This window comes from Lepidochelys kempii, chromosome 7 (assembly GCF_965140265.1).
Source record: "Lepidochelys kempii isolate rLepKem1 chromosome 7, rLepKem1.hap2, whole genome shotgun sequence".
Classification (NCBI taxonomy): Eukaryota; Metazoa; Chordata; order Testudines; family Cheloniidae; genus Lepidochelys; species Lepidochelys kempii.
Window position 1 is genome coordinate 48,035,162 of NC_133262.1, and position 18,745 is coordinate 48,053,906.

Below are 18,745 nucleotides of genomic sequence, written 5' to 3' on the forward strand. Positions count from 1 at the left end.
CCCTTTGGCAAGCTCCGAGCTGCTTCTCTGTCAGAGCCCTAACCCACAGTCTCTTCTCTTCGCCTCCCGCAGCTAGGGGCTAACGGCTACATCTTCGCCATTGATCTGAATGGATACGTCCTGCTGCATCCAAACCTGCAACCCCAGGTATGGGCAGGGGCCTTGCTCCCTAGCTTTGACCCCTGCCAACAATATCTGGGCCTGGAATACATCTACTCTCCGGGGTCCCAATGCAAGGAGCCTGGAGCCCTCACAGTCCCAGGCCCTTCACCCTGCCACACCCACTGCAGTCTGCCCTGACCCTATGCAGTCTGCAACTCGCAGAGGGTCTGACTCACAGCTCCGGAGCCAAGTGTCAGCAGACAGTGCGGGGTAGGACAGCAGTAGCCATGGCCATTCCATACATATCAAAGGACACCGCTCCCTCAAGGAAGAAGATCATAGAATCATAGAATATCAGGGTTGGAGGGGACCTCAGGAGGTCATCTAGTCCAACCCCCTGCTCAAAGCAGGACCAATCCCCAACTAAATCATCCCAGCCAGGGCTTTGTCAAGCCTGACCTTAAAAACCTCAAAGGAAGGAGATTCCACCACCACCTAGGTTATGCACTCCAGTGCTTCACCACCCTCCTAGTGAAAAAGTTTTTCCTAATATCCAACCTAAACCTCCCCCACTGCAACTTGAGATCATTACTCCTCGTTCTGTCATCTGCTACCACTGAGAACAGTCTAGATCCATCCCCTTTGGATCCCCCTTTCAGGTAGTTGAAAGCAGCTATCAAATCCCCCCTCATTCTTCTCTTCCACAGACTAAACAACCCCAATTCCCTCAGCCTCTCCTCATAAGTCATGTGTTCCAGTCCCCTAATCATTTTTGTTGCCCTCCGCTGGACGCTTTCCAATTTTTTCACACCCTTCTTGTAGTGTGGGGCCCAAAACTGGACACAGTACTCCAGATGAGGCCTCACCAATGACAAATAGAGGGTAACGATCACATCCCTCAATCTGCTGGCAATGCCCCTACATATACATCCCAAAATGCCATTGTCTTTCTTGGCAACAAGGGCACACTGCTGACTCATATCCAGCTTCTCATCCACTGTAACCCCTAGGTCCTTTTCTACAGAACTGCTGCCTAGCCATTCGGGCCCTAGTCTGTAGCGGTGCATGGGATTCTTTCGTCCTAAGTGCAGGACTCTGCATTTGTCCTTGTTGAACCTCATCAGATTTCTTTTGGCCCAATCCTCTAATTTGTCTAGGGCCCTCTGTATCCTATCCCTACCCTCCAGTGTATCTACCTCTCCTCCCAGTTTAGTGTCATCTGCAAAGTTACTGAGGGTGCAATCCACGCCATCCTCCAGATCATTAATGAAAATATTGAACAAAATCGGCCCTAGGACTGACCCTTGGGGCACTCCGCTTGATACCGGCTGCCAACTAGACATGGAGCCATTGATCACTACCTGTTGAGCCCGACAATCTAGCCAGCTTTCTATCCACCTTATAGTCCATAGATCAAAGCTCTGGGCTTTTCCTGGTGCTGCACAGCCTTGGGCAGCTGGCGTCAGGACTCTGTGCCTCAGTTTTCCAATTTGTTAAAATGGAGGGTCATGAGCCTGAAAAAGCTGGACGTCACCTGCTCCATCCCTGGCGATACAGCTGCTGGAGAAGGGTGCCAGATGAGCTGGGACTCCCAGAGAGCTGGGCTCTCCCCCCAGTTAGAGCTTTGAAGGAGCAGGCCAGTGCTGATGTAGTTTGGTCTAATCCAGCCCCAAGAGAGAGAGAAAGCACCTCCGTGCCGTGGCAGGGGGAATGACAGAGACTTGAACATTCTGGATCTGGCATAGCTGTAGTGAAGTCACTGGATCGACATAGATTTATGCCAGCTGAGGTTCTGGTCACTGCTTTCAGTTATAGGGATGGGCACAGCCCCGGGCATGTGGGCAAGGAGGCTGAGAGAGAATGCATGGAACATCTTTCTCCCCCCTCACACACACACACACACACACACACACACACACAGCTGGAACATAGCTGGGAGTACCCCCATGGAAAGCCCCTGGAGCCTGTCACAGCTGAGATAAACCTCCCACTCCTGTTAGTGGCACTCCACCAGCCTCGGTGCCCACCCAGCTGACCAGGAAAAGCAGGGATTATGAATAACGGTGTGATCAGAGGGATTCACACATGAGATTGACTCCCCTAGTAAAGCACGTCTGCGGGACCACGTGAAATTCAGGCGCGGCCAGACAGCAAACACTGGCTTCCCACGGAGGAGCCTCTCCAGGATCTCATGGATTTTACTAGGCCACAGCCCCCTCTGCCAGGAAGAGACAGACTCAGACAGCCCTCCCTGCCCCTCTTCACTGCTGAGATGCCAGCTTTGTCTGCACCATGTGCCACAGAACAACTTTGAGCCCCCCTACCCATTGGCAGGCAGGTCAGGATCCTTATCCCCCAGCACTGAGAGGGGAAGTGACCTGCTCATGGTGATGGCAGGTCAGTGTCAGAGGGAGCCAGGAGTAGGACTGAGTAGTTTGACCCTGCCCACTGTGGCTGTTATATTGCACTGACTGGCAGGAGAGGTGGGATCAGCTTCCTGTGACCTGCAGAGGGCGCCCTTCTGATCCCCCGCCTCAAGGCGAAGGCTGATGCATTGCAATCTTGTGCTGTGCATGGACATGCTTGTATGTGTTTGAGCGTCTGCAATGGGGTGTACCCGTGAGCTTGTGCCACGCCGAGTGGGGCACCCAATCCCAGGCACATGGGCTTCTGCTGGGCCTGGGTGGATTCAATCCCCAGCTAATTACCCCTCACTCATATGCCCCCAAAACCCTCTCTAGTGCTCACAGCTGAGTAGGAAGCCCTGTTGCTCCATGGGCATTAATCGCTCCCTCTCTGGGCCATGATGTATGGGCCCCTGCTCCCCTCCAGACAGGGCGCAGAGGGATTAGCCCAGCCCTTTATGAAATATGCCTTCCTGGGGACATGAAGCAGCGAGTGGGATCATTTATCTCGTGGGGCTGCCACATCTGTCAGTGCGGGGCGGGGGAAATCGGCTCCCCGCTTCAGAGCTAATCGGAGAGATTCATCATTCAGAGGCGAGCTGGGAATTAGGCACTGAGAAATGGCAGCGGTCAGGGTGAAATATGTTTCATTGGCACAGATGTCCCACGGGGCTCATCAGCATTATTAATGGGCAGCAGAGACGGACAGGGACACAGTGGGATTTATTCACTCTCCTCCGTCCCCTTCCATTCGATGGGGCTGAAAGCGTACTTGGCCCATTCCTCTCCCCGTGGCTGTCTAGGCATGTGTTGTGTTTACCTGCCATGGCCCAGCGCAGTGAGAGAGGCCAGGGAGGGCGCATCAGTCTGAGCAGGACCGTTATCTTGGACCTGGAAAGCTGTGACATTCCCCCATTCTCAGGGACAGGCCCGAACACCAGATCGAAATGGCACCAAACTCTGGAGAGGATCAGATCTGGACTCTGCAGCCTCTGTCTCTAGACAGGACGGCCCAATCACCCCAGGTGTGAACACCCCTTGGTTCGGAATGGGATCTAGGTATCAGGGCTGCTGAGAAAGCAGGAGTGAGGGGCTCTGCCCCAGATGTTTCCTTTCTGCTGTGTAGCCCCCTTTGCCTGCACACATGTTCAGAGAACTATGGTGCCTGCGCTCGCTCCTGGCTCTGCCAGCCCAGCACACCTGCTGGGTGGATGGCTGCACCTGGAGCAGAGAATGGCCCAGCGTTCCCTGTACTGCGACTGGGGGCTAGGGGTAGGTAGGTGTGTTTGCGTGTTGCCCAGGCTGCCTGTAGGCAGGGATGACTATAGCACTACAGCAGTACCTTGGCCTGCCGTTGTGGAAGGTTGGTGAGTGGGGCCAGAGGCCCCACGGCTCAAAACAGCCTTTTGACAAGAGGCTTCACTGGGAGGCAGTATGGGAAAAGCCTCCACCCAGGCTCCAGCCCAGCCCTCCAGTAACTGGGCAGGGAGCACCCCACATTCACGGATTCCTCACCCTTCCGAGTGCCCGCATGCGGCTCTTCTAGAGCTCCCAGACTGCCCCCTGAGTGCCCAGTTGGACCCGCAGGCTCCAGCCCAGCTTTATCACTCCACCCCACAGAGCTCTGAGCCAGGAGCCAGCCCCCTTGCTGTGGGGAGGGAGTCCTGTGCCCCATCGCACTGCAGCAGCCACATCAATCCCTGGCTAAGCTCCTGATGAGTGGGAAAATCTGTCCCACCCAGCATTCAGTCCCTGGGCTCTCCCCCGCTAATGGTATGTGATTGCGGCCCACACAGACACCCCAGTCCCCCCTCAACCCCTAACAACGAAGCTATTTTCATGGCCGCAGAAATAGTCCAGCATCCCTGTGGGGGAGGGGCTCCAACAGTAACCTCCTTTCTGTGCCCAGCGCGTGCTGTAAGAACTGACTGGGGGATCACCAGGGTAGGAAGCCTTGCAGACCTGCTGATCTGATTGAAAACAGTCTCCTGTTTGAGGATCAGCCATGTCATGCCTCCTTGGACATCCCCCAGCTCCAGAGCTCTCACTGGGCTGGATGCTGGGGCAGGCAAGGTCTCGGTGCCCTGACCCCTCCAGGGCACTGTTCGTCAGTTTCATTCAGTCACCTACAGGTGGCTCTGTGCCTGGGGTGCAGGCTCTGTCCAGAGAGCCCAGAGCTGATCTGCAAAACCAGGGAAGCCTGAGAAGAGCTCAGTGCTGGGTGGAAAGTGGCTGGGCAGCCACCAGAACCAGGGCTAAACACAACGTGCCAGGGTGCAGGGCTGAGCAGTGGGGACCTGCCTTGACTGCCTCAGGATTGGCACACTGAGGGTTAAAGAGCGAGTGGTTCGCTTCGGAAAAGTGACTGGACAAACAGCACTGGCAGCTTCCATGCTTCTGGTCTCCCAGGGATCCCTGTATCTAATGTGCCCAGATGGCAGACAAATGGATGTTTATTTAATCTGCTGGCCCAGCATGCGCCCCCAGGGAGCTGAGAGTCAGTCTGGGCTTATTCATTTCCAGAAATAAGGGTTCTGCAGGCAAGTCTGTCCTCTGCAACCACTGTGCGACCCCCACTACCTCCAGACTCACCCCTCACTGCCTCCAGCCTCTACCTGTGCAGCCGGAGCTCGTCTGCACGCTGTAGCGTAGAGCGCCATCTCCCGGAGCTGCGCAGGCTCTGTGGGGCTGACAGGAGTACAAGGCTGTAGAAAAAAGCTCAACAACTCTGTTCCTCAGTTTCCCCATGTGTTAAAGTTGGCTCATAACCCTCCCTCCAGGACACTGGAGAGTGTTAATTCATTAGTGTCTGTAGAGCACTTTGGAATCCCCAGTGAGCAGATGCGGGGGGTGGTACGAGGGAAGGCAAACAGCTAGACAGCTTTGCTAGTACAGCCTGTTGGGTCTCGCTCTTCCAAGCTGTTGCCATGTCTTCCAGCACCCACAATGCTTCAGGGCATTGGCTGAGCAATCGAGTGCTTTACTAGTGCACTGAGTGGCTGAGCCCAGGCTGTCAGGCGGTTTGCATGAGGGGAAGTTGACTTGGCTCCGAGCTACTTGGCTCTGCTGACCGGTGCCCATGAGCCCTCAATTCTCACCAGCCTCTTCCTCCTTTCAGATCATCAATTTCCGAGAGCCCGTGACCCTGGACTTTCTGGATGCTGAGCTGGAGGATGAGAACAAGGAGGAGGTGAGCGGGGCTCTCCCTCCACCCCTCAACCAAGACTAGGGACTCAGGCAAAGGCTGAGTTAAAAACAGCAGCTAGGGGGCCCTTCTGGCAAAGGGGCCCTGGAATCTGCTGCGTTCTGTGCACAGGACAAGCACAGCCTGGGCAGCAGGGTTCCTCCACGCTTTCCCTGCCCTGCACTGCAGGGAACAGCCTAAGGATGAGAAGGGAGGGCAGACACCTTGCGCCACTTGGTCCTTAGTGGCGGTAGGGATGGTGGGGTTTGGGCACATGAGCATCGATCCTGACTCCCTGGCATCGATCCTGACTCCCGCAGGGAAAGCGGTCCTGCACAGGATTTCTGGGGGCTGGCACATGTGAACATGATTGTACCCAGCCCTCACTCCATAAACATCCTCCACTCCCATCCCACCCGCTCACAGGGCCATCAGAGAGGTTGTCATCCCTCCGCTTTCATCTCAATGTCCCTGGGGCCGGCACGGTGCCCTGTTCTCCCTTCTGGTGATCTGTTGAGCTCTTGACTGGCCACATTCAACCCCTCCCTGTTCCCCCCTTTCCCCCATGTGTCTGGAGCGCTGGGCATGGACAGGATCACAGAGAGCCCACACGGCCAGCTGACTGCCCAGGGCTCAGCCTCTTGGGGTGCAGAGCCACGGTGTGTGTCAGGGCTCAGTTCCCTTCCTGCCTTTTCCCTAGATCCGGAGAAGTATGATCGATGGCAGCGAAGGGCAGAGAGTCATCAAGACCCTGATCAAATCCCTGGATGAGGTAAGGACTTGGCAGGGCCCACGCAGAGATGGGGAGAGAAATTCTTGTATTCTTGGGGATAAAGATGGAACGCAATGGGAACCTGAGACAGTAATAGTCCTGGCGCACAAGGGGCCTGTTGCACTCAGAGCCTGGAGTGTGACTCCTGGCACTGTCCTGTCTGTGGGCTGTAGCACCCGGACTGCCATTTCAGTGTCTCTTCCTGAGCCCTGACCATGGCTTGTCCTCTTTGCAATTCCAGCGATACATCGATGAAGTCGTCAGGACCTACACCTGGGCCCCTATCAAAAGCACCAATTACAGGTGAGCAGGGTGTGGCCGGTAGGAGTGGGCGGGAGGTGGAAGGGCTCTGTTCCATCTCCTGTGTTGGCCCCTCTGAAGGCACAGAACTGCAGCGGGAAAAACCAGCTGGATGCCAGCCACCGGCTGGAGAGGGAGAAATGGGTGATAGGAGACTCCTGGTGGGGTCCAAGGTAAATGGAACGGTGGCTGGGAATCAGGAGACCTGGGTGTGGTCCCCAGCTCTGTCCTTCCTCAGCCTTCTTTTCTCAAGATTAAACATGCCCAGGTTTTTTAACCTGTCCTCACAGGTCAGGTTTTCTAAATCTTTGATTATTTTTGTTGCTCTCTTCTGGACCCTCTCCAATTTGTCCACATTTTTCCTAAAGTGCGGTGCCGAGAACTGAACCCAGCACTCCAGCTGGGGCCTCACTAGTGCCAAGCAGAGCAGGACAATGACCTTCTGTGTCATACGTACGACAATCCTGTTAAAACACCCCAGAATGATAGTAGCCTTTTTTGCAACTGCATCACATTGTTGACTCATATTCAGTTTGATCCACTGTAATCCCCCAGATCCTATTCAGCGGCACAGCCACCTAGCCAGTCAGTCCTCATTTTGTAGTTGTGCATTTGATTTTTCCTTTCTAAGTGTAGTATGTTGCACTAGTCTTCTATTGAATTTCATCTGGCATCTTACACTGCACTGAAAGACACCAAATTTCATGACAAACATTCCTAATGTCACATTCCCATGTCAGCAACTGCTCAGAGGTGTTACATAATCCTGAATGCAAGATGTGTCCAGTAGATGCTCTTTATTAACATGTAACTCACTCTGCCTAAAGGTTTGAACACATGGAGCCTGGGCAGACTGAGCCAGACAATGGATTTTTCTCTTGTTTAAAAAAAACTGTAAACCCTAGGAAATTCCATCTAAAAAAACCTATTTTAATAAACCATTAGGGTTGCACAGTTCAGAATTTGAAATTCATAAAATGCCCAAGTTAAGATTGCACGTACAACCTTAATTCTACCTTCTTATACATAGACATTACAATACATGGTAATGACATGATCACAGTCTATTTTTCAGATACAAGATGGTATCATGGAATTTTTGCTAAAGCTTTGTAAAATGTGCAAGGAATAACAGAGACTCTGCAGGGCTACAACAAGGGTATTTAAACCGCAGGGAAAAGTGGTTGGATGTATTATTGGAGAACTAGTATGTGATGAAGTAACTAATAGAGTTAGTCAGGAATTCTCCAACAAAACGTTTTTCCATTAGAAAATGGCAATTCATCAAGACCAGAACTGTTGGCAGGAAAGGGTCAGAAAATGTTGGCAGGAAAGGGTCAGATTCAACAAATCTCCCAACTCCAAAAAACATTGGGGGGAAAAGGTGTTCGGAATTTGTCAAAATGTCTTGTTTCAACATTTTCAAACCAAAAAAGTTTAGTTTTTTTTTTACTCAAAACAACTTTTTGTTTAAAAATTTTAGTTAATGGATGGTTAAAAAGTCAGGGGGGGCATTAAAAGTAAAAAATTAAACATTTTGAAATTTAAAAAATGAAACATTTTGATTAACCCAGTAATGAATTTATTTATCAGATTATCAGATTGTGAAAATTTTTGAGATTTTGACATTTCATCCCAATTCAGGACAAGAAAAAGTTTGAAATCCCCAAAATTCTCTTGGGATGGGAAAACCATTTCCCGCCCACCTCTAGTAAGTAGGGATTTTAGGGGAATTAATACTTACTAACATCGGGGCAAAGTGAAAGTTGCGTGGGCCTCCTTTAACTGGCATTTTCTTGACTTTGGCCAGGGAGTGCACCCGCAGCCTTTTCCATCCACTGCGTTATATTGTAGTGTAGCTTATTATTGCAAAACCGGCATCTTTGATGCATGAGTTTTACTGGAGAAATAAGTGAATTTATCTGACGTCTGTCTCAGAATTTGGTGGCAAGTTGCTATGACGTTCCCATCTGGCATCTGCCATGGCCCGAAATATTCACCAGCCAACCGGAGTCTCCCATTCACCTGATGATAAATGTTAAAGTAGAATGAGAAGCAAACCGCGAGTTGGGACTCGTGTGAAATCATGCCTGTGCATTGCTCATGAAGGCTATGCACGCTCGCTGCCATGAGCAGGGAGAGCGGGCAGCAGCCATGGTGGAAATAAAACCATGGACCAGTTTTCAAAGAGTCTAAGCTTCCCCGTCACTTCTCAAATCAGTGGGAGCTGCAGGTGCTAGCCTTAGAAAAACAGATCTTGCTTGCTTGCTATGGCTTCTAGACTAGAGCATAATCTGCCTTGGGGAAGGCTGTCGTCCAGTGGGTAGACAGGTTAATTGTAAGTATATCTATTCCCTAGGGATTGCTGCGAAGCAGACTAGAGAAACTGCACAGGGTCCCTGCTGTGGAGAGCCAGCCATCTGATCGCATGCATGATACAGCCACAAAACAGAGGGGTGGGCAGGGCCGTCCTTAGGCATACGCATCTGCGTAGGGCACCATGAAATTTGGAATACCAAATTGCCCCAAATTTCATGGTGTCCTAGGCAGCTGCGTGCTGCATACGCGGCAGCACCAGCCCCGGCGACCAGCCCTGTCCCTCGGCCGGCCCCCACGTGGGCTGTGCCCACTGCAAGGGACAGGGCCGTCCCTGGGGGGTGGGGGAGGCAGACAACTCCCTCCGCCCCACCTTTTACCCTTCCTCCTGTTCCGCCCCCATTCCACCTCTTCCCCCAGAAACCCCACACTCACTGGCTGCGGCGGGAAGCGGAGCAACCTGGCCCCAGCCCGCTCCAATCCGCCAGCTCCCAGCCACGGCGCTCCGCTTCCCGCTGCCGGTGAGGGCGGGGAGGTTGGGGAAAGGACGCCCCCCGCCCTCACCGGCAGTGGGAAGTCGAGCGCCACGGCTGGGAGCTGGCAGAGTAGAGCAGGCTGGGGCGGGCTGCTCCGCTTCTCGCTGCTGCCGGCGAATGGGGGGGGATCCCTTCCTCCAAGCCCCCTCCCCCGAGCGACACAGCTGGGGCCGGGGCGAGGGAAGCGGAGCGGGCTGCTCCCGGCCCCCCGCTAATTCCCCGGGCCACTCTGAGCCTGTGGGGCCCCAAAAGTGCCCACCCACAGCTCCTGCCTCCCAGACCCTGCGTAGGTCACCCAAATGGCTAGGGAGGGCCTTGGGGGTGGGGGAGTGGAAGGAAGCACAAAACATGGGCAGTCATAAGAAGACAATATGGCCCCATCTCAGAGGCTGGACACCCAGACAGGGGCAGGGGAACAGTCCATGTGCTTATGGCTTGATAAAAAATATATGTCACTCAAATCCCTACAGGGCAATGGAAAGGGATCAGAGGAGTCCAGCTGCTTGCTGGCCTGTTGGGAGCTGTGGGCTTCCCGGACACAACCAAACCAGTTCAGACAGAGAGGGCTGGCTGTATGTGGGGAGGTGACAGATGGGGCATTCTTTGCTTCCCCTGCCCATGCAGAGCCCCTGGGGAAGGGAGAGGAGGCAAATAGCTGATAGGGAAGTGAAGGGAGCAGCACCTTGTGGGAGAGGGACAGGAGCAGAGTGGAGATGGCAGGGTTGGCAATGGACAAAATGGGGGTTAGATTAGGGAGGCAGCCCCAAAACCACAACCCCCCTCCCCAAGGCCAGAGCTGCCCCCTTCTCAGGCTCCCAACCTGTTTCGGGCTCTAACCCTGAATGGCCATCCTGGCTCTCCTCCCCACCCACACCTCTTCACTCCCCTTGTCCTTACTCCCATGCCAGCCCCCCTCTCCCAACAGTCTCCAGGGCCCTGGTCACCACTGACTTCCCCATCAGCCCATCTCGTTTCTGGGATTTGCAGGGAACAGGCTCCAGCAGCTGGGAAGGACCCTGCGTGGGAAATCAATGGTGGGGGTCTCACCTTCAAATAACATCCCGCATCAAGCTGGGCAGAACCTGGTGGCTAGGACAGCCCTAGGTCTCTTGGATCCTAGAGAGCACAGCCCCAGGCAGGTGGGGTTCTGGGTCCCCGATTGCAGAAACACCCTCCTGGATCTCCCTGTGGCTACCAGGATTGGAAGAGTCTGTGCTGTGGGGCTCTAAGACATCCACCTGCCTGAATTCCTGAACCCCTGGAACAGACTTTGAGTGCAACCCCTGGGAGGGAAGAACTGGATTTGGATCTCTGTATCCAGTCAGCTAAAGGGAATGTACTAGTTAAAGACACTTTGAAGCCATCCATCCCTATATCTAATGGGGGAGTGGGGTGGGAGAGAGTGTGTTCCAAACATTCCTTGGTGAGGTTAGCATGTTCTGGCTTTGTTCCTGGGAACTGCCCCTGTTCTCAATGGGGTTCTGTGTGGGTGCCGGGGTAGCTTGTAAAGGCAAGGACAGAGCCTATGTCCGTGTCGCTTCCTGCTCTGAAAACAGACTGCCCAGTGACTCCTAAGGGATCAGGCCCCAGATGTCCCTGATTACATTGTCAAACGCCAGTCTAGAACAACATGTTGGGTGAAATTCTGGCCCCACTGGAGTCCGAGGGCCAGGATCCTACCCCTGGATCCCCAGGATCCTACCCCTGGGAAAAAGTTTGACAGCCAGGCTAGAAACATGCTGATTTCTTCCTTCCCTTCCACAGCCTGGGGCTAGCCTTACCACCTTATAGCAAGTACTACATCCGGGCAAACCTCAGCGACCAGATTCTCCAAGTGAAGTGTAAGTAGACACTTTCCTTTTCCTTTTGCCCTTTGACATGCCCTTTGACCCTGAACCTACCAGCTGGTATAGAGAATGATCAATGTGGGGGAAAATAAGCAAAACGTGTGCTACTAAAATGAATAATAATCATTTCAAAATAGAGACGAACGATAACATTTAAAATGGAAGGTTAATTGTCTGCCTTGGAATGCGAGGGTTTCAGACTTAGATTTTGCATTAAAAAAAACCCCTAAAACAAAATGTTTCCTAAAAAAGAAAAAAAAAAGACCCCTCTAGAGGAGATGAGGTTGACATGCTGCTGTATATGCTTTCGATGTACTAGGTGATAATTCTGTAGCAGCCAGTTACTTTGAAAGCCTGTGAAAATTTGCATGTTTTATTTTCGTTAAGATTCTTTTGGGTTTTGTTTTAAACCACTTTTGTTTTTATGATTTAAGTTTTGGTTCGTTGATTTTCTTTTTAATTAATTTATAATTAGTCTATGTACTTATGTGTTAACCTGCGCACCTCTCTCTCTCTCTTGTTCTACGCCAGAACCTATTCTCCCACCTCGGGATTATGAGTCGCTCCTGAAGGGGGTGAATCAGGCTTCCTCCTCCATCTTTTTCTCCCTCATTTCTCTCTCCTTCTGTCTTTGTCTGTCTCTCTCTGCTGCCCACTGTCCCTTTCTCTTTCTGAGCACCTTGCTGCATTCATAGTCCCCTAGTGTAGCAGGTCAGAACGCAGGTCTTTCCTGGGGTTTGATTTTATTCACAATAGGAATTTGGAATGAACCAACACAAAATCCATCTGGAGTCACCTCTCCAGGTTTGGTTGCTCCCAGGGTTCCTCTTCAAGGAGTTGCTCAGCCCACACCTTAGGTCCTCGCTCATTAGATATATCTAGGTAGGGCAATGAGCCATCTGCATCAGTCAGCAGAATCCATGTATCCCTTTCCTAGCAGGAACAGCATTTGCTAGCCTGCAAACACTGCCATCCTGTTACCTACTTCCCTGCTACAACCGTGCCAACATGTCCAGTTTGGTAGCCTCTCCACTGCAAGCCCCATTGGGGTCAAACTCCTGCAAAGCCCTGTGGTAGCCTGCATCTTGGCCCTGTGGCTGGGAGTCAATCAAATGACTCCATGGACATCTCATGGAATCAGGAGAGACTGTGTCCAGTCTCGCTCCATGGCAGTGGGTGATGGGAGCCAGGGCAATGCCCCTCAAGGAGATGCCCCTGGGCTCTGTCACTTGAAGGAGTTGGGGCTGTTCCAAGCGCTCTGCACCAATGTCTGGGTGCACCCTGAGTCTGCTAGGTGGTCCTCTGGCTTCTCAGCCTCCATGTAGAAGTTGTCGTGTGTTGCCCAGGCTGTGCCAGCATAGATTCATAGATTCATAGAAGGTTAGGGTTGGAAGGGACCTCAGAAGGTCATCTAGTCCAACCCCCTGCTTGAAGCAGGACCAATCCCCAATTTTTGCTCCAGATCCCTAAACGGCCCCCTCAAGGATTGAACTCACAACCCTGGGTTTAGCAGGCCAATGCTCAAACCACTGAGCTATCCCTCCCCATCAAGCCAAGCTTGCGTCCTAAAAACTGCTCTGGAGCAACTATGGCCGTCAGTTCTATGGTTCATGATGCGGGTCGAGCTGCCCAGTGGATCAGTTGTGGTTCACAGGCTCACTGCTGGGCTCAGCCCTGGAGCACAGCTCCTCCAAATGCAGCCAGCCCAGGGTGGCAGCTAGGAGGGCCTTGTAGCTGTCCTCACCCAGGGCCTGATTTGCAGCTTAAACCTGACTCATTAAAAAATTAGATAAATGGAGGGCCCAGAATTCCTCAGCAGCCACCACTCAAAGATGAGCAGGTAGGCTTCAGGGGCCTCGTTCAGCCCCGTGTTGGGCAGGGAAGGGCTGGCACTCACTGGCCCCAGTGCCCCCTGGGGAAGGAGCAGCTGTAGCATCTATTCCAGGAAGAGCAGCTGCTGTTCTAGAGATGGGAGCGAGACATGCTTCTGCTGTCTCTGGGCTGCAGCTTGAGCCTTCTCCCCCATCAGGGTCACCTGCAGAAGGGGGCTCAAAAGATTTTGTGACCTCCCCCCACAGCATATGTGACTTCCCCACCTTGCTCCATAAACACCTCACACAAGGCGCTGTGGGTCAAAACATACCCCCTTCCTAGGGGTTGGGTTTACACACAAAGGGAGCTTGCAGTGACCCACACCACATCTAGGCCAAGACTTCTCCCCAGACATGGCGGCTCCTGGGATTCCTCCTGGAGGACTGCTCAGCCCACACCCTAGGTCCTTGCTCTCTCAGCAGCCACTTACATCAGAGTGGGATAACAGCCTTCAGCATCGTCCCTTTCCCTGTCTTGAGCTCTCTATCCCTGTGCCTATCTCTGTATACCTTTTTCCTTCTCTTGCCTTCCTTCCTTCTCTGTCTCTGTGCCTCTGGGCACTCTCGTGTCTCCCCTCTGATCTCTTTTAACTTTGTCTTTTTGCATGGTCTGCTAACTCAATAAGAACATTTCTATATCAAGACTGTTGCAACTGTTTGCTACTGACTTTCATTTTAATTTTGATTATATAAATATAGATCGATTATAGTTCTCTAGTTATATCTATACTTTTTATTATTATTTTACTGTGGCCTTTTTTCTTTTCTTTATGTCGTTTTTTTGCAAGAGGTTTCCTTTTGGTCTGATTATGATACACAATATTTTTATTCAAACAAAAATTGAATAAAATATTGTTTGTGCCCTCCCTCCTTCCTCCTTTCCACCCAACCCTCCCCCCCCCCCCTTTTTTTTTGTTTGTTGTTTTTTTCGTTTGTTTTTTTCTTGCTTTCTCTCTCTGGTGGATTCACACAGTACCAAACATCAAAATGAAGGGCAAGTATTTTCAGTCTTAGACCACTAACCCTTCACCACCACCACCCCCCGTGTCCAGTACCCCACACCCCTCACTCCCACCCTTCACCAACTCCCCCCCCACCTCCTCCACCCAGCCTGCTTGCCCATTTCCTGTGCCCGTTTGCCACGCCTAACCTTGCAAACCTCCGCCAAACTGTTCCTTCCTCCACTCCCTCCCTCCAGTTCTTTCCCCTTTATTTGAAAGCAACATGTCTTGTTATGTTCATGAGAGCTTTGTCCCCATTTATCTCTGCACTCCTTCCCTGTGCATTGCTCAGAAATTCGATTTGATACCGTTAAAGAGTCCATCTCCTATGGAATTGTTATGTTTTGATTCAGCAAGGTTTTTGTAGCTAGTTTAATATCCTGCTCTTCTGCCTCCCCCAGCCCCCTTTCTTGTTCTTCTTTCCCTCTCTCACTCCTTCCCTACAAATCTCTCCTCCTCCCATCCTTGCTCCTGTGCGTCCCTCCTCTTCAAGACAACTCAAACTGAATGGGATAGGGCTGTGCAGAGATCTCCAGACTCAGCGGTACTTGGAACTAGATCCAGTGATCACAAAACTAATAATAATAAGCGTTTAGACCTCCTGAGTGGGGAGATGTTGGCAGAGCAGGAGAAAGGGGCTGGAATCTCAGGCAGGTCCATGACACGCGTGAATCAAAGCTTTTCTTCCAGGATCAAGTCTCAGCTGTCATATTAGGAAGGCCCCAGATTGTGCATCGCTGCATCGTTTCAGTCCCAGCCATGGCTGTGTCACTCTGGTCCACATGCTGAGTTGCACTGGTTTAACTCCAGGTGTGATGTTAGGCCGATTCAGTTTAATGGAGGAGTGAGGACTCTCTTATTGTTTAAATCTAAGTTATTATGCTTTAGTTTAAGTCAATTGGGGCAGGGTTTATCCCCAAATGAACAGCTCTTAAACCTAAATATGTGTGTCCATGTGCTGCAAATGTGTGTATGTAGAGAAGAGTTCGGGGTTCTGAGCTAGCTGCAGCTGCCTGAGATATCCTGGGTCTGGTGGCACCAAGGGTGGAGTTGGCTAGCACGATGTATTCCAAGTAAATGGGTCTAGGTGTATATAGTACAATCTGGTGTGATGCTGGACCATCTGCTTAGATATGAATTTCCCACAATGCACTGGAGCCCTGAGTCGATGCCCCTTGAAGTCAATGGAAGTCTTTCCATTGATTTCAGTGGCCACTGGATCGGGATCTAGGAGCGTCCTCAGTGGAAAAATAAAGGGGGATGAGTTTGGATGGAGCTGTCCTTCCATGGTTTCTTTTTTCTCCATCCTTTGTGTAGCTCAGGATAAAGGGCCAGACACCGAGAAATGCAGAGCAACTAGCAACTCCCATCCCGTGGGAATGGGTGGTTTTGGTCACCTCTCAGGATTTGGCCTAGCATAAGCATAGCTTTCCAGAGATTGGACCAACTCCTACGGTCTTTACTCAGGCAGAACTCCCATGGATTTCAGCAGGAGTAGGGGCTGAGTAAGAACTTCTGAATTTGACCCAGCAATCTGCCCTGCTTGTGTCCCAGTAGCATTCGTGGTGCTCCATTCCTGAGCCCTGTGCAGTGGGACAATGTTTACTCTTCAGCATCTGCCTTCACCACTTCTCTATCTGTGATACAAACAGAGGGAGGAAATGACTGTCCTGCGCAGGCACTAGCAAGACATGGTCCTGCCTTTTTTGGAGAACTGAGTCTGAAAACCCTGTCACTGAAATCCAGAGGTGTCAGGCAGCCAAGGACCAGCTCTGCCTCTCCTGCTCTTAAAACCAAAAGGAGACATGTCAGGATCTTGTTCATGGGCACATTTACTCTCAGGAACATCGGTGTAATACAGTGGGAGGGCACGGATGGGACTGAGGGCAGAATTTGGTTCAGTGACTCCATGAATAAGGCCGTCCAATGCCTCCCTGGGAAAGAGTCATTGAAATACTTTGAGAGATCATAAAACCATAGAACCATTGTTCTGGAAGGGACCTCAAGAAGCTGTCAAGTCCAGTCCCCTGTGCTGAGGCAGGACCAAGTAACCCTAGACCATCCCTGATGGGGGTTTGTCCAACTTGTTCCTAAACCCTCCAGCAACAGGGATTCCACAACCTCCCTTGGACGCCTGTTCCAGAGCTGAACTACTGTGAGAGTTAGATAATTTTTCCTAATATTGAACCTAACTCTCCCTTGCTGCAGATTCAGCCCATTACTTCTTGTCCTACCTTCACCAGACATGGAGAACAATTGATCCCCGTCTTTGTTACAACAGCCCGTTTGAAATATTCCGTTTGAAAAATACCAGGTCCCTCCTCAGTCTGCTTTGCCAGATCCTGTGGGATTCGTTAAAGTCCAGCCGGTGAAAACGTTGGCCTGACACTGTGCCTCATAGAGGGCCTGACCCAAAATCTGTCAGAGTCAATGGATAGGCTTTGAATCAGGGCCATGATCTAGTGAAAAGCACAGCCAATGGGTTTAAAGTGATGAGAGAACATGTGGGAAATTGACTTAGCTTCCCAGTCGCATTCTCTGCACCTTCTGAGGTGTGCAGATGGCTGGGGGAATGTGGAGAACGTGCCTCTCGTTGCCCTCCTTCCACCACTCCCACCCCACATCCACCAAGGAGACCCACAACCCCACTCCACAGTGCATTGAGCAGAACCACTGGAAGCTACCCACTCCTCTATCAGTTGCCCCAGCCAGGTGGAGAGGAGAGGCTCAGAGGCTTGGGAGGGATGGACAGACACAGAGAGGGGCACAGATGCCATAGACAGACAGACACAGAGGAAGGGGAAGGAAGGAGAAAGGTAAGGGGAGCGTTGCCCTCAGCCCTGTTCTATCAGCCTTGAGTTGCCTCTTCCCAGTGACCCTGTAATGGCAATGCTGATGGAATAATTACTAGTGTTTTTGTATTCCTTTCCTCTTCTTCCTCTCATTGGCTTGTATCCAGACCCTGCCTTACAGAAAACAACAGTCCAACCTATGGCTGTGCTGCCTGGCAAAGGGCCTCGTGTGTCGTGCAATGCACTGTGGGAAGACATGGCGGGGAGGGCAAGGGGCTTGGCTGCTCATAGGGCTAACCTCTGAATATTTATGTGTATGTAGCTCCATGTGAAAAATGCAGACAGGCTGTACTAGTCGAGCCTGTGTTGTCAGAAAATGGCCTGCAATGGAGAGCTGTCAACAGCCATCCCCTTGGGGGAGCAAGGCAAAGGACCCTGCCCTGCTGGACTAGCCACCTGGGCCATCAAATCCCAACTGGATTGGGCATGTGCCATATGCATGGCATGAGTTTCCCCAACCTGTTTTCCCTCCTTGCCTTCTAAACCACTTGGGTTATCCTGGAGAGGTTCCTCCAACTCCCGTCCCCACATATGCTGCGCTAGCCTTTGTCTAAGCCAGAATCCATCCTCCAAGGCCACAGTAGTCCAGACCAAGGTTTCCCTGCAATTGTTACGGGTGAAAACCCGTAGGGCCCAATCCCTGCACTCACACAAGTAATCCATACTCGAGTTGCCCATCCCATTGGCTCCCATGGGGTGACTCATCTGAGTAAGGTCTCTTATCAGGAGTAAAAGAGGCAGGACCAGGCTGCAAGTAACGTCCATGATTGGGCCAGAAAGCCAGGGTGTCTCTAAACGCCTGGTGCCATACCCCCCACCACTAAGGAAAGAGAAACCATGTTTAATATGACTGATAACCCTTCACCTTCACTCCTCACCCACTCCCTGCCCAATGGCCTGGGGACACCTTAGCCTTTGTTGGAACTGAAAATCAGCATTTCTGCTTTGGAGAATCACTTTCAGCAACCCAAGGGTTTTCTAGTCATGGGTGTGGCCTCTGCCTTTCCAAACAGCTGCATTTGGATCCTGGCTGACTCCTCCTTCGTTTTCCACCCCATCAGGTCCTCTCCTGGGCCCACTATGCCAGGCTTCAACAACACATTGCCCCCTGGGGCAAATATCTCCCATTCTTCTAGGCAGACAATCCCAGGTTTCGTACCAAGAAGATGCAGTGGCCACATAACCAGGAGATAATGGCAATGGCAGTGAAAACCACTAGCACCAAGCAGAGCTAATAGGATGCAGAACAGGGAACCAGGGAAATGCAGAGAGATAACATTGTGGCCCTCAGCTTGGGTCCTTGAATCTGAAAGAGCCAGAGTGTAAAACCTCCGTTGGAAGAGCAGGAAGATTAGCCTAGGCTTCTCCGACAGCCCCTTCAGATCCTCCCAACCCCCATCTTAATCCAGATTTGGAAGGATCCATTGCAGCCTGACCAAGGGGGATGGTTATTGCTGAGCTGTAGACCATTGGCAGCGAGAAGGCAGCAACACTCCCACAGTGCATTGCATTTGACTTTTATTTGGTGGGTAAGTCTTTGGTTGGACTGTCTTCATAAA

At 51.7% G+C, this 18,745-nt stretch overlaps 1 protein-coding gene across 6 annotated transcripts in view; it reads left to right on the forward strand.

Annotated features, from left to right (window-relative positions):
- CACNA2D2 (calcium voltage-gated channel auxiliary subunit alpha2delta 2) overlaps positions 1-18,745 on the forward strand; it is a 587,011-nt gene that overhangs the window by 540,979 nt on the left and 27,287 nt on the right. For 5 of the 6 annotated variants that reach the window (XM_073352554.1, XM_073352560.1, XM_073352556.1 and 2 more), the window contains 5 exons: positions 73-147; positions 5,626-5,697; positions 6,392-6,463; positions 6,705-6,766; positions 11,380-11,456. In XM_073352554.1, the coding sequence (XP_073208655.1) occupies positions 73-147; positions 5,626-5,697; positions 6,392-6,463; positions 6,705-6,766; positions 11,380-11,456 (358 nt within the window). The remainder of the gene's footprint in view (positions 1-72; positions 148-5,625; positions 5,698-6,391; positions 6,464-6,704; positions 6,767-11,379; positions 11,457-18,745) is intronic. The other variant, XM_073352555.1, reaches the window with a different exon arrangement.